This window comes from Ailuropoda melanoleuca, chromosome 2 (assembly GCF_002007445.2).
Source record: "Ailuropoda melanoleuca isolate Jingjing chromosome 2, ASM200744v2, whole genome shotgun sequence".
In the NCBI taxonomy this organism is placed as follows: Eukaryota; Metazoa; Chordata; class Mammalia; order Carnivora; family Ursidae; genus Ailuropoda; species Ailuropoda melanoleuca.
The window spans coordinates 139274994-139288137 of record NC_048219.1 but is presented as its reverse complement, the minus strand read 5'-3'; the positions used below and the strand labels follow the sequence as shown (position 1 = coordinate 139288137).

Below are 13144 nucleotides of genomic sequence, written 5' to 3'. Positions count from 1 at the left end.
AGAGACTGTCCCTATTTACTATCCTTATTTCAGGTCATCTAAAAGCATCCAAACCAAAATATAAACAGTGAAGATAATCTGTTAACTTGGCAATTGTGATATACTGCACAAGATGCATAAAATGTGTAAGGCTGGGGGCGCCTGGGTGGTGCAGCTGGTTAAGTGTCCGACTCTTGGTTTTGGCTCAGATCATGATCTCAGGGCCGTGAGATGGAGCCCCATGTCAAGCTCTGGGCTCAGCAGGAAGTCTGCTTAAGACTCTCTCTCCCTTTCCCTCTACCCCTCCCACCCCCACCCCCGGGCTCTTTCTCTCTCTAATAAATAAATAAATCTTAAAAAATGTAAAAGGTTAAAGTTATAATGATTGAACATAGAGCATGATGAAGAGTGCAGAAAAACGAACATAGAAATCAATGGTTTTATGTTGTCTATTCTGAGAAGAGTAAGCTCTGATTCTGTTATTAGTTTGTTTCCTTAGACATAAATATCTCTTACATAAAAGAAATGGAATTCTTCGAGCTATCAGTGATAGATTAGACCATCTGTTGTTGTTGTTGTTATTATTATTGCTATAAACACCAAAAGAATAAAGATAAAATTTTTAGTGGAACATTATTATATTTTTATTATTACACAAAAAACATTATGACCAAACAGTGAAACAATGTTGAAAGAAGAAGAGAAAAAAAAATCAAGAAAAATAGCTGCAGCCTTCCAGAATTTCATGACCTGATTCCCTTCCTTCCCTTCCCTGCCATCTCTTGATTGACCAACCCCTCCAGTGAGAGGATCAGGCAGGTGTCCTCTCCTGGAAATTCTAAAACACTGTTTGGCCTAAGCTCACTTGTAATACGGTGATAAGCAACATAAAAGCAAGAATTGACTTAAAAAAGGAGGAAGAGGAGCCTACTTCGGGGGCACAAATAACTCTCTTTCCTTATTAAGAAGAACACTGACAGGAATAATCTCTAACCTGCCCTCTGGCCCAATTCAGCAGAATGGAGAGCTACCTACCAGGCACAGATCAAACCCTAAATGGTATCACACATGTGGAAAGCTGAGGTTGCCGTTGTCTCCACCTATCTGAGATCTTCAAAATAAAGAGGAGCAATAGCAGCTTAACAGTAATTCAGAGAGGAGAAAGCAAAGCAAGAAAAGATCACCAAGTCCCTTTTGGTTTGGGACTCTCAGGAGAAAGATGCTATGCCCACCTCCAGAGAGGAAGCACCAACATCTTTACTTGGCACTTAGTAAATGCCCCCAGTTACTTTGCTTGGGTTTCCAATAAAAACCCACAGAATTTCTGTTCATGTAATTGAAGGAAAAACTTATTCCATGTTTCTTATTCATTTACACTTCAGTCATCAAAATATTGATTTTTAAGAGTTATTTGAAGTTTAAAAATCAAACAGAAAACTTACAGCATATTCCTAATAAAGCTTAGATGAAGTCTGTTCCTCCATCTCCCAGCTTTGCCTGAAGAGCAGGGAGAAGGATTTGAGTCAGAGTAAAAACATAAACTTCAATAAGAAGGAGGCCATCAAACTATTGAGTTCAAAGCAAAACCCAATATTGTGAAATATTTTTAAGTATGTCCTGGTGACAGCTGGAATCATCGGGCATCTCTTTGGAAATTAATTGCTGAACAAGGAGATTGGAGAAACGAAGATATGGAGAAAACCAGGAAGGTAAAACAGGGTGGTCCATTCTAAGCGAATAGATCAAGTTAAAAGAAATAAGACCAGTGACTTGGCTGAAAAAATTCAATGATGAGCTTGCATAGCAGACTTGAGGTGCGTGCAAGTGGGGCAATAGAGGCTTCTCCAAATAGGGGTCTCTTTTTCTCAGAAGAGCATCCCTAAGTGTTTTGGTTCAACGAAATAATGCAATGCTGGGAGGGACTTCTCTGAAGGAGTTGAATCTTTCCAAAGTCAGATTGAGCTTAATGAGCCATTCATTTTTCCCAGGAAAGTCAAGCCAATTCTCCACTGGACCATTTTGGAATAAGACAGAAATGTGTTTGGCCAAAAACACGAGAGAGCAGGCAGTGCAAACTCAAATATCTTTGGGGTCACCCAGGTAACATAAATGTGTGCACTGTCAGGCAAAGAGGGTGGGAAGTGGTGGGGTCTGTGGTGAACCAGAGAATGTACACCCCACCCAAAGACATTTGGATTCAAAGTTTTTAAAAAAACACTGTGTCTGACCGAACAAAACACATCTGCATGGTGATTACACTGGAAGACCTCCTATTTATGACTTCTGCTAAGGAGAAAGGGTCTAGGCCATGAGTCAGTAACAGGTAGGCATCCTGTCTCCACCCCCTCAAATAGTCTCCTCAAATTCAGGAAACATTGCTGCTCCCTGGGCTCCCCCTCTTTTCCTTCCCTCCTACTCCCTAACCTCCCTGCTCCAAGGTAAAGTCCCAGTTCCGTATTTCCTTGAAACAGAGGCTGAGTGGCAGATTCCAAAGGAGTGGGAAGTGCCCAGGAACTCTTTGCTGGGCCCAGCAGATAAACTGCAAACTCTACTGTGAAATCCAGGGCAACTCATCTTCACATTTCAGAAAATGCTGGCATTAGCATTAAAGGCCATATTTTTAAAAATCACAGCTTCTTCTAGCAGAAGTCCAGAAACTTCAAACTGCAAAAAGGGAAGACTCTAATATTTTTTAAATGTTTAAAAACCACTTATTTAGTCTGTCTAATGTTCTCATTTTATGATGATGTTAACTAATGGAGGGTGGCTTAGACCAGATAATCAATTTCTTTTTTAATTTCTTGTCCATGGCCTTCCTCCCCACCGTAAATGTTCTCCGTCAGTTTGAGATCGATGTACCAATGTCAGGGTCATAGAAAGACCTTCTTGAGAAGCTGAACTTTCGTAAGTCCCAAGGTAGATCAGACAGAAATATGTCAGCATCCACTCCAAGAGGAGGAGTTGAGGAGAGGCAATCGGTAAGGAGAGCCACAACTAGACCGGTTTCCCCAGTTAACAGATCAGTAGGCAGAGGGGGCGGCTGCCGAGAAGCTGAGCTTATCTCTGTCTACTCTTTCCTTCTGTGAAATCACTGATCAGGATCCTCTGTTAAGGCTGCCCCTGAATTTAAACAGCTGTCTCCTACAGAAAAACAGAGGGCCCATATCAGGTGGTCATTTTCATCTCTGGGACCTTCTCTGGAATGTCCCTGAATATAGGACACCCATCCCAAACCTCTAATGATCCCACCTGTGTGGTCACCAGGCTCACTGTAGTCTTGATCCTGGGCACTTTCCTCGCTATCCTCCGCGACAGTGGGCTGCAGATCTCTGCTTTGGTCTGAAGGGTGCCCTGTGGAATGAAACAAAGGAGGAACTTATCAAGCTTATACTCCCACATCTGGATGAATTATCCAAGTGGGTCCCACAATGTGGCTAGGGAAACCCACACTTGTCTTATGGTTTGAGGCTCCAAAGTGATAAATCTCACCAACAGATTCGATATTTATTTTTAAGATTTAATACAGTGTGGTCGGAAAGGGGCTAATTGTAGAAAACAGGGGAACTGGTAACTGTCCTGACTGAACTCCCTACTAGCTTGGTGACTTGATAATTCGGATAACCTCTGTCTCAATGATTGCATTAGTCAAATAGGGAGCTGGGTAACAAATAGAGGTCTTAAGTGTACCAGGACAGGGTTTCCGGTTGGACAACTGGATGGTTTTCCTATTTCCTTTTCAGTTGTACCACCAGGGAAGTAAAAGGAGGGACAAGGTCTCCTCCCTTCCTCCACATCTCTGCCCCTTACGCATGTCTGTCCTTTCCTTTCATCTTGTAGTCCTATTCACTGACAGTTGGGGATCAACAACCAATAATGCTGTCATGGAAAAGAGACTACACATTCCACTAGGTTGAGGACTACCACAATTGCAGCTTTTCATTGTCCAGTCAGCTTAGCTCATGTTGATAAATACCTAAATACTTCTCTACCAAAACAGCTCATGACTTGGGTGGAAAAATACTGAAGGGTCTATCTTGGCTATCACATGTCTTCTTCCATTCTCCATGACCCTCGAGGGCATGATGGGTTGAAGATGTTCCACCACCTCAGACTACCTCAGGTATCTGAAGAGGGCTTGTTCTTTCCAGTTGGATTCCTTGGCTGTAGAAGAAACCACACTGGTAGCAGGGCCCCTCCTCCCCACAGAGGAGATATGCTTCAGGCTTTGCCCTGAGGCAGTGCCATCTCCTTTTCCTCTGACCTGCAATGTAAACCTTGTTCTGTGGGATTTTTTTTTTTTCCATCCTGTCCCTCTTTCTCCTTCTGAGTGACTCTCTTACCTCAAGCATCACCTTCCCACACCCAGCCTGATGGCACCATGTCTCTCCATGCCCTTGAGGTGGCCCAGCAAACTCATGTTAAGCAATGCTGGCTGCCTCAGAGTACACTTAAAGAGATATAGTCCCTACTCTCATGGAGCTTACATTCTAATACAGAGGGTAAGAATAAAATGAGGTAACAGATGTTAGACACCCTAAAACTTTTAAGAGGGTGAGGTGGGTATATTAGAGTCCCCTCAATATTCCTGTCTATCTAGAACTTCAGAATGTGGCCTTACTTGGAAATAAGGTCTTCGTAGATGTAATTAGTTTAAGATGAGGTCATAATGGATTAAGGTGGGTCTTAAGTCCAATGATTAGTTTCCTTATAAAAGGCCATGTGAAGACATAGACACAGGGAGAAAGCATGTGATAATGAAAGCTAAGAGTGGAATAATGGGTCTATAAGCCAAGGAATGACATTGTCAGGAACTACCAGAAGCTAGGAGAAAGGTATGGAAAGAATTCTCCCTCGGAGCCTCCAGTAGAAACCAACCTCGCTGATTTTGGACTTCCAGCCTCCTGAACTGTAAAAGAATAAGTTTCTGTTGTTTTATGCTACAAAGTTTGGGGTAATTTGTTATGGTAGCCCTAGGAAACTAACATGAAGAGGTAAAGTTGACAGATGTTAAGAAATAAGAAATAGAAGGAAAAGATTAGGTACATGTATTCAGCTTGATTTGGCTGGGGGGTGGGGAGTATTAAGAATAGGAGTTAGGGAAATGTCCATTATTGTCATTTAACAAACACAAATGTAAGGATTATTATGTTCCATGCAGTGTTCTAAGCCCTTTAAAAAAAAATTAACTCATTAATCTTCATGGTAACTCTAAAAGGTAGAGGCCACTTTTATCCGCATTTTACAGTTAAGGAAACTGAGGCCCAGAGCGGTTAAATGACTTGCCCAAGAGTTACACATGGCTGGAGAGTGGGCAGAGCCAGGGTTCAAATCCAAGCAGTTTTGCCCTAAAGTCTGAATTCCTAAATATTACATGGTACAGCCCCGTTTATGTAAGCATTTAAAAAATCATTAACCTCTACTTTCATTTTTTCCTTTATAAGTGGAAGTAAAAATTTAGACTTTATTTCTTTCACATGCCTGGGCCTCTAAAGTCTCACAGATCAGCCTCACAGGAGGCGGCTCTGGCCTGAACTGGCATTTGATGACCCACCCAGAGAACAGACCCAGAGGCACGGTTTCCAGCAGGGACACTGTCTAGGTAGATTTCTTGGTTGGGGATCTAGGCTGGGTAAGTTTTCCTGCCCTCATAATGGACCTGGCAAACAGTGCCTACTGTATCTGGCAGAGATGGTGCATACAGATGAGGCACAAAAGCCCAACCTTCCCCTCCTCACTTCTGCTGGCCAATTGCACCAGGAGCCCGTGTCGTTTCTGGCTGGAATGACAGCTGGTCGGTAGCCATCTTATCAGAACATAAAGAGGCCAACTTGTGGGAGGTCTGACAGGCAAATACCACCAAAAGCAGCAGTGAGAAAGTAAAATGCTTTTTTTTAAAGCATAGAATCTCACTGACAGATTTTTTTTTTTCAACAGCCACATCAGAAACCGTGGTCTCCACATAAAACAATTCTGGTAATTCCAGGCCTACGAGAACATTTTCCACTTTGATTTTCCAGTGCTTAATTCCAGTCATTATCCCGGTCAAACTTTGACTGAGTTCAAAGAAAGTCTTGCCTGGTAATTGCTTTCTCTAACTTGGAAACTAAGGAGGAAGGTTTTCCCTTATCCTAGAGATCAGTTTCTTGTCTGCCCTGGAACATCGCTGTTTCGGGAATTCCCCTTGCCTTCGAGCACCCAGGGACTGTCACTCTGTTTTTTTCCGATTCCCAGCGGCCTTGGGTGGGATTTACTCCTTATAATATATGCCCCGCCTGCTTCTAAAAATGACCGGAGGAAGCTTCATAGATTGTTTGTTTCTTGTGGTTGTGTTAGTTGGCTCTAGCTTAGCACTCCTCTTAAGGCTGGGGCAGATGTGTCTGTCCTGGTTCCATCTGAGCTTCTCCCACTCCTTTTTAGAAGATTGTATTTTTAAGAGCAGTTTTAGATTCTCAGCAAAACTGAGAGGAAGGTACAGAGATTTCCCTTATATTCCCTGTTCCACATAGGCATACACTATCAACACCACCCACCAGAGCGGTACATTTGCTGCAGCTGATGGACCTACACTTGCACTTCTTAATTACCCAAAATCCACAGTTTACATTATGGTTCACTCTCAATGTCGTACATGATGTGGGTTTGGATACACTATAATGACATAGATGCATCATCCTGGCGTCATACAGTAATTTCACTGCTGTAAAAAATCCTCTGGGCTCCATTAACCCCTCCCACACCCGTGGCAACCACTGATCTTTGTACGGCCTCCACAGTTTTGCTTTTCCCAGAATGTCACATAGTGGGAATCATTCAGTACGTAGTCTTTTCAGACTGGCTTTCACCTTGTAATATGCATTTATATTTCCTGCATGCCTTTTTGTGGCTTGAAAGCTCATTTCTTTTCAGCACTAAATAATATTCCATTGTCTGGATGTACTACAGTTTATTTATCCATTTACCGACTGAAGCACATCCTGGTTGCTTCCAAGTTTTAGCAGTTATGAATAAGGCTGCCTCAAACATCTTTGTGCAGTTTTTCGTGTGGACATAAGTTTTCAGCTCTTCTGGGTAAATACCAAAGAGCATGAATACTGGAGCATATGGTAAGAGTATGTTTAGTTTTGTAAGAAACTGCCACACTGTCTTCCAAGTAGCGCTACCATTCTGTATTCTCATCAGCAATGAATGACCTTCCTGTTGTTCCACATTCTCGTCAGCATTTGATGTTATCAGTGTTCCCGATTTTGGCCTTTCTAGTAGGTGTATAACAGTATATTGTTGTTTTAATTCACATTTACCTGCTGACATGTAGAGCATCAAAGTCCATTTAGCTCCTCTGCCCCTCTCGATGGGGAAAAGAATAAATTTCATGTTGCTTTTGTGACCACCCCAAAAGCATTTAGCAGAGTGTTCTGCATGGACAGGATGTTCAGGAAATGTTTAGGGGAAGGACACCAGATCAGGAGTTGGGCGGTCTGGATTGCAGGGAGTTTTCTTAGCCACCATCTGTAAAATGGGGTAAGATTCTGAACCTGCTTCTCAGGGTTACTGTGATAATTACAAAAATAAGGTGAGTGAAACTGTCTTGTATAAACTAGAAATTGCTATGCAAAAATATAGCATGTTAGGAAAGTATTTCTGTTTGTTAATCAAAAAGGAAATAACTCCCACCTCTATGATCATTCCAGCTTATGCAGTTCTAATTTCCTATAAATCAAAGTTATTCACTTTCCATAAATCTTTCCTAAAAAGATAAAGTTCTAGATGTTTATAGCAGCTTTATTCATAGTCACCCAGAACTGGAAACAAATGTCATTTAGCCATAATTGGCAAAACTGCGGTATATCCATACTCTGGAATTCTGGTCAGCAATGAAAAAGAATAAATTACTGTTAAATGCATCACCACTGATGAATCGTGAAAGTATTATACTAAATTAAAGAAGCTAGATGCAAAAGCTTATATGCTGTGTTACTCCATTTCTATGACATTTTGGGAAAGGCATAATTATAGGGACAGAAACCCATTAGTGGTCACCAGGAGCTAAGGGTGGGGGGAAGGATGGTAACAGAAGGGGCATGAGAGAGCTTTCTGGAAATTCTATTTTTGATTGTGAAGGGGGTTACCTGTTCATCCAATTTTATCAAACTGTTTTGAGTTTTACTGTATATAAATTATATCTCAATAAATATGACTTTTTAAAAATCACCAGAACCTAAAAAGATTAAAAGATAAAGTCTTCTCAAACTGATTGCTCCTGGAAAGCAGGATCCATTTTTAACCCACTAGGACGAAAGTGTCTGGTGGGGAGAGCCTTGCTGTTGACGAGGGACCCTTCACAACCATTTGTATCATTGACCATAGCTGGTTTTGACACTAAGTACTTGGCTCAAAGTCTATGAAATTAGCAGGCTCTGGTTGCTTGTACATCTCAACTGTCACAACTTTATTGACGAGAATGGCTACCAGCTGTCACCTCTGCCTCCACCTCTGTGCTTGGTGGTTTAGACTTCATGGCCACAGCAAATCAAGCCATGATCCTGCTATGGTTCTCCGTGTTGGGGTTTGAACTCCTAGCCATATGGCTGTCGCTCAGCTGTAATGCTGCCAATCACCCGTCGCTGTGGGTTAAACATGATATGCACACTGAGATCTTCCAACTCCTTAGACATCTGAAAGGCAACTTGCTTTCCACACCAGCAGGCAGCAAATCTGGGTGATATTTAACTCCTGGATTTTAGAATTTCCGACTTTATGGAAGGGGGTGAGGAGGGGACTTGCTATTTTACAGAACAAGTTTCAGAAGGGCCTCAAACCAGTGAATGGGAAAAATGATGTCATTAGCATACCACCTAAATCTTAACAACTTTGAGGCCGGTGAGAAATTTATCTACACAAATGAATCAAGCTCTTGGCATGATGGAGCACAGTTCTTTACAAAAACAAAAGTAAAACCACTTCAGATCTTTCACATGATACTACTGTATTTTAATTTTCCCCGTTAGATAAGCAAGACTTAAGATTTAGAAAATTCTCTTTTTTTTTTANAGTTCTTTACAAAAACAAAAGTAAAACCACTTCAGATCTTTCACATGATACTACTGTATTTTAATTTTCCCCATTAGATAAGCAAGACTTAAGATTTAGAAAATTCTCTTTTTTTTTTTAAGAGTCTTTTTTTTTTTTTAAGATTTTATTTATTTATTCGACAGAGATAGAGACAGCCAGCGAGNGACAGAGATAGAGACAGCCAGCGAGAGAGGGAACACAAGCAGGGGGAGTGGGAGAGGAAGAAGCAGGCTCATAGCGGAAGAGCCTGATGTGGGGCTCGATCCCATAACGCCAGAATCACGCCCTGAGCCGAAGGCAGACGCTTAACCGCTGTGCCACCCAGGCGCCCCGGAAAATTCTCTCTTTTATAAAGGCTTTATTGTAACTGTGTTTTAGGATTTGACAGGTACTATTTTTTTCTCCAAAAGTGAGAGAAATGGTTTCATCTTTTTGAAGTTATAGTATTATTATGCTCACCATTGAAGAGTACTATACAGACAGATTTATTTCCCAGTGAAGTTCATATTTAGGAAGGGGGTACAGAGAGGGAACTAACATTTACTGAGTATCTACCACATGCCAGGTACCATGCAGGATGCTTTGCATGTATTATCTGTAATTGATCATCTTCACAACAGTCCTGAGAACTAGGCCTTCATGAGTTCCATTTTATAGGTGAGGAAACTAAAACTCAGAAGTTAAGTAATTTTCCCCCAAACCATATGACAAATTGTGGCGTAGTAGAGATTTAAAGTCGATTATTGTTCGTTTTTCTTTCCTTTTTCTTAGAATTTGAGTATAGCTGACACACAACATTACATAAGTTTCAGGTGTATAGCAAAGTTATTCAACATCTCTATACATTATACTACGCTCACCGTAAGTGTAGCTACCATCTGTCGCCATACAATGCTATTACAATACCATTAACCGTATTCCTTGTGCTGTACCTTTTATTCTCATGACTTATTCATTCTATAACTGGAAACCTATATCTCCCACTCCCCTTCACCCATTTTGTCCATCTTCCTGCTCCCCTTCCCTCTGCCAACCATCAGTTTGTTCTCTGTGTTTATAGGTCTGATTCTGCTTTTTGTTTATTCATTTGTTTTGTTTTTTAGATTCCACATATAAGCAAAATCATGTGGTCTTTGTCTTTCTCAGTCTAGCTTGTTTCACTTAGCATAATATCCTCTAGGTCCACCCATGCTGTTGAAAATGGCAAGATCTCATCCTTTTTTATGGCTGTAGGATATCCCATTGTGTACATATACCACTTCTTTTTTATCCATTCATCTATCAAGGGACACTTAGATTGCTCCCATATCTTGACTATTGTAAATATTGCTGCAGTTAACATACGGGTGCATATATCTTTTTGAGTTAATGTTTTCATTTTCTTTGGGTAAATACCCAGTAGTGGAATTACTGGATCATATGGTATTTCTAATTTTTTGAGAAACTTCCATACTGTTTTCCATTGTGGCTGCACCAATTATATTCCCACCAGCATTGTACCTGGGTTCCTTTTTCTCCATGTACTTCACCAACACTTGTTATTTCTTGTCTTCTTGATGTTAGCCATTCTGACAGCTGTCCGGTGACATCTCATTGTGGTTTTGGTTTCTGTTTCCCTGACGATGGTGATGTTGAGCATCTTTTCATGTGTTTGTTGGCTATCAGTAGGTCTTCTTTGGAAAAAAGTCCATTTAGCTCCTCTGCCCATTTTTTAATCAGATTTTAGTGGGGTTTTTTTGGTTAAAGTAAATTTTTTTGACTCCAAAGTCCACTTGCTCAGGTTGGTATATGAAACTCTTCCCAAAACTTTGACTGGTACCCTATGTCCATGTGCTATATCCAAGATGGAAACAAATGGTAGAGTGTGGCCTACTGGAAAGAGCACTAGGCGAAGACTGAGAAGAGGGCTTTGATACCAACCTTTTTTTTTTTTTTAAGATTTATTAATTTTAGCGAGAAAGAGAGAGAGGGCACCAGAGGAAGCACATATAGGAGGAGGGGAAGAGGGACAGAATCTTCAAGCAGACTCCCCACTGAGTGTGATGTTTGCCATGGGGCTCAATCCCACAACCCATGAGATCATGACCTGAGCCAAAACCAAAAGTCAGACGCTCACCCAACTGAGCCATCCAGGTGCCCCAGCCAATAGTTAGCTCACGTAACACATAAGGAGAGACAACTTATTTAAATTCTCTGTGCTTATGTTCCATCTGTTAAGGAAAACAATATCTGCCTTTCTACACACAGGAGTCTTTTGAGGAAAAGAAATCCAATCACTCTTGCCAGAGCAGTTAATTTTGTCCCTAAATGTTTCTTTAGCATTGGTGGTTCAGTGGTTGAATTCTCGCCTGTCTAAATGTTTCTTTACTATTATGTGGATATAGCCTAAATAACTATGATTCCATATGGGAAAAAAAGAAACTTGAAAAAAATTAAAGATATAGAATAAAGGCATCTTGAGTGTGTTATTGATCACAATCATGTTGAGTATAGTTGGCAGGTTGAGGTGGTAAAGATGCCACTTTGGGCAGCACCTCTTTGCGGCCAGATTCTGGAGCTCTATAGGAGGTCCAGAATGGAAAAGCTGATTCAAAGTTGAAGTACTCATGGACTTCCTCTGAAAGTTTAATCTTAAGTCCTGGGGGTGCAAACTGCTGCACCAAAGTTTCATCTTAAGCACAGTTCTGTGCCATGTCAATGTATCAGTCACAATCAGACCTCAAACCCATGTTGGCTCTTCATAGCTTCCTCTCTGTGCATTAGGTGAACAGCACTCAGGGCATTTAATTCTAACATGGAGAGTAATTTGATTTCATAGCAAAGGACATTCTTTTGCATTCCAAGTTATTTCATGGCAAGAGTTCCATTGTTTGTGCCCAAGTGAGGTTTGGCAGGGCCCATTTCTTGACAGAAAACTTGAAGCCACAGACCAGGCCTTCTCTCTGTTGCACGCCACTTCCTCTAAGCCAAGCTGCAGGGGCTCTCTGTATGTCCTGTCCTGTATGTCTTATATGTCTCTGTATGTGTCCTGTCACAAACAAGGCACATTTTCCCAAAGTAAAGCACAACGCTTGTCCCCACAAACATGTTCCCCCTCTAAAATGTTAAGCCTATAGCTGTCAGAAATCAGCCCCAACTTTTTACTTAGAGAGAGCTAGAGAAAACCAGGCTGCGTGCAGGTACACTGGGCAGGACTCCTCGCATGAACTTGAAGGTACTCTGTCTTCTATTAAACAAAGGTTTAGAAGGCAGTGGAGCTAGCATGCACCTCATAGTTCATCTCAAGCCTGGATACACTAGCTAACACTTTCCCCCAGATGTTGCTTTACTCTTGTATGGGTATGACTTAAGACAACAGGAAAGGAGAAGTAGATGGTTCCTGCCCAATGGCCAAGAAGAGTTTGGAACCTGTCTTCTCTCACATTTTGAGGAAGTGTTTGTGTGAAATGACCAGGAGTCTTTTGGAGTGAGTGAAGAAACAGTGGAATAGAGGTAGAATGGGAAATAGAGATGAGAGGAGAGGAGTGGTCGAGGGTGTGCTTGATTTCCTTCTGTTAGTTCAAAGTAGATCTTTGCCTTCAATGGTATATTCATTCGAGCTTCCTCTACTTTTTGGCTTGTGATCAACAATCTGCTTACGCACAGCTTTGTCAGAATGAAAACTACCTCCTGTAATCATTTTTACCTTCAAGAAACATGGGTTATTTCAATGTATATCCTCAGCTATATTTTAGAATGATTTTGACTCTTTGTATTTCACTGGAGTTTTATAGAACTCCCTCCCAATATGCGTTGACATAATACAGAGTACCTGATTGGTGCAAACAGCATCCTTCTGAGGAACAGCACGTTTTATCACCCTCTGTATCAGAGATGGGAAATTTGATGCCCCAAATTAAATCCATCGTTCACCATGGTAGCTCCAGCATACAGTAGATACTTAATAAATAGTGAATGAAAAAAGACATTTCCAAATTTAAAATACCGTTGTCCTGCACATCTAGGGATATTTCTGGAAATCTAGTTCCAGGAAATTACTACAACCATCCAGTCACTGCCAACTCACGAACAGTGCTAAAGGAACCAAACTTTTAAA

The 13144-nt window shown here is 41.2% G+C and overlaps 1 protein-coding gene across 1 annotated transcript in view; it reads right to left on the bottom strand.

Annotated features, from left to right (window-relative positions):
• The window catches only part of MYO3B (myosin IIIB), a 368137-nt gene that overhangs the window by 105979 nt on the left and 249014 nt on the right, over positions 1 to 13144 (bottom strand). The window contains exon 29 of the mRNA XM_034642243.1: positions 3214 to 3330. Within this exon, the coding sequence (XP_034498134.1) occupies positions 3214 to 3330 (117 nt within the window). The remainder of the gene's footprint in view (positions 1 to 3213; positions 3331 to 13144) is intronic.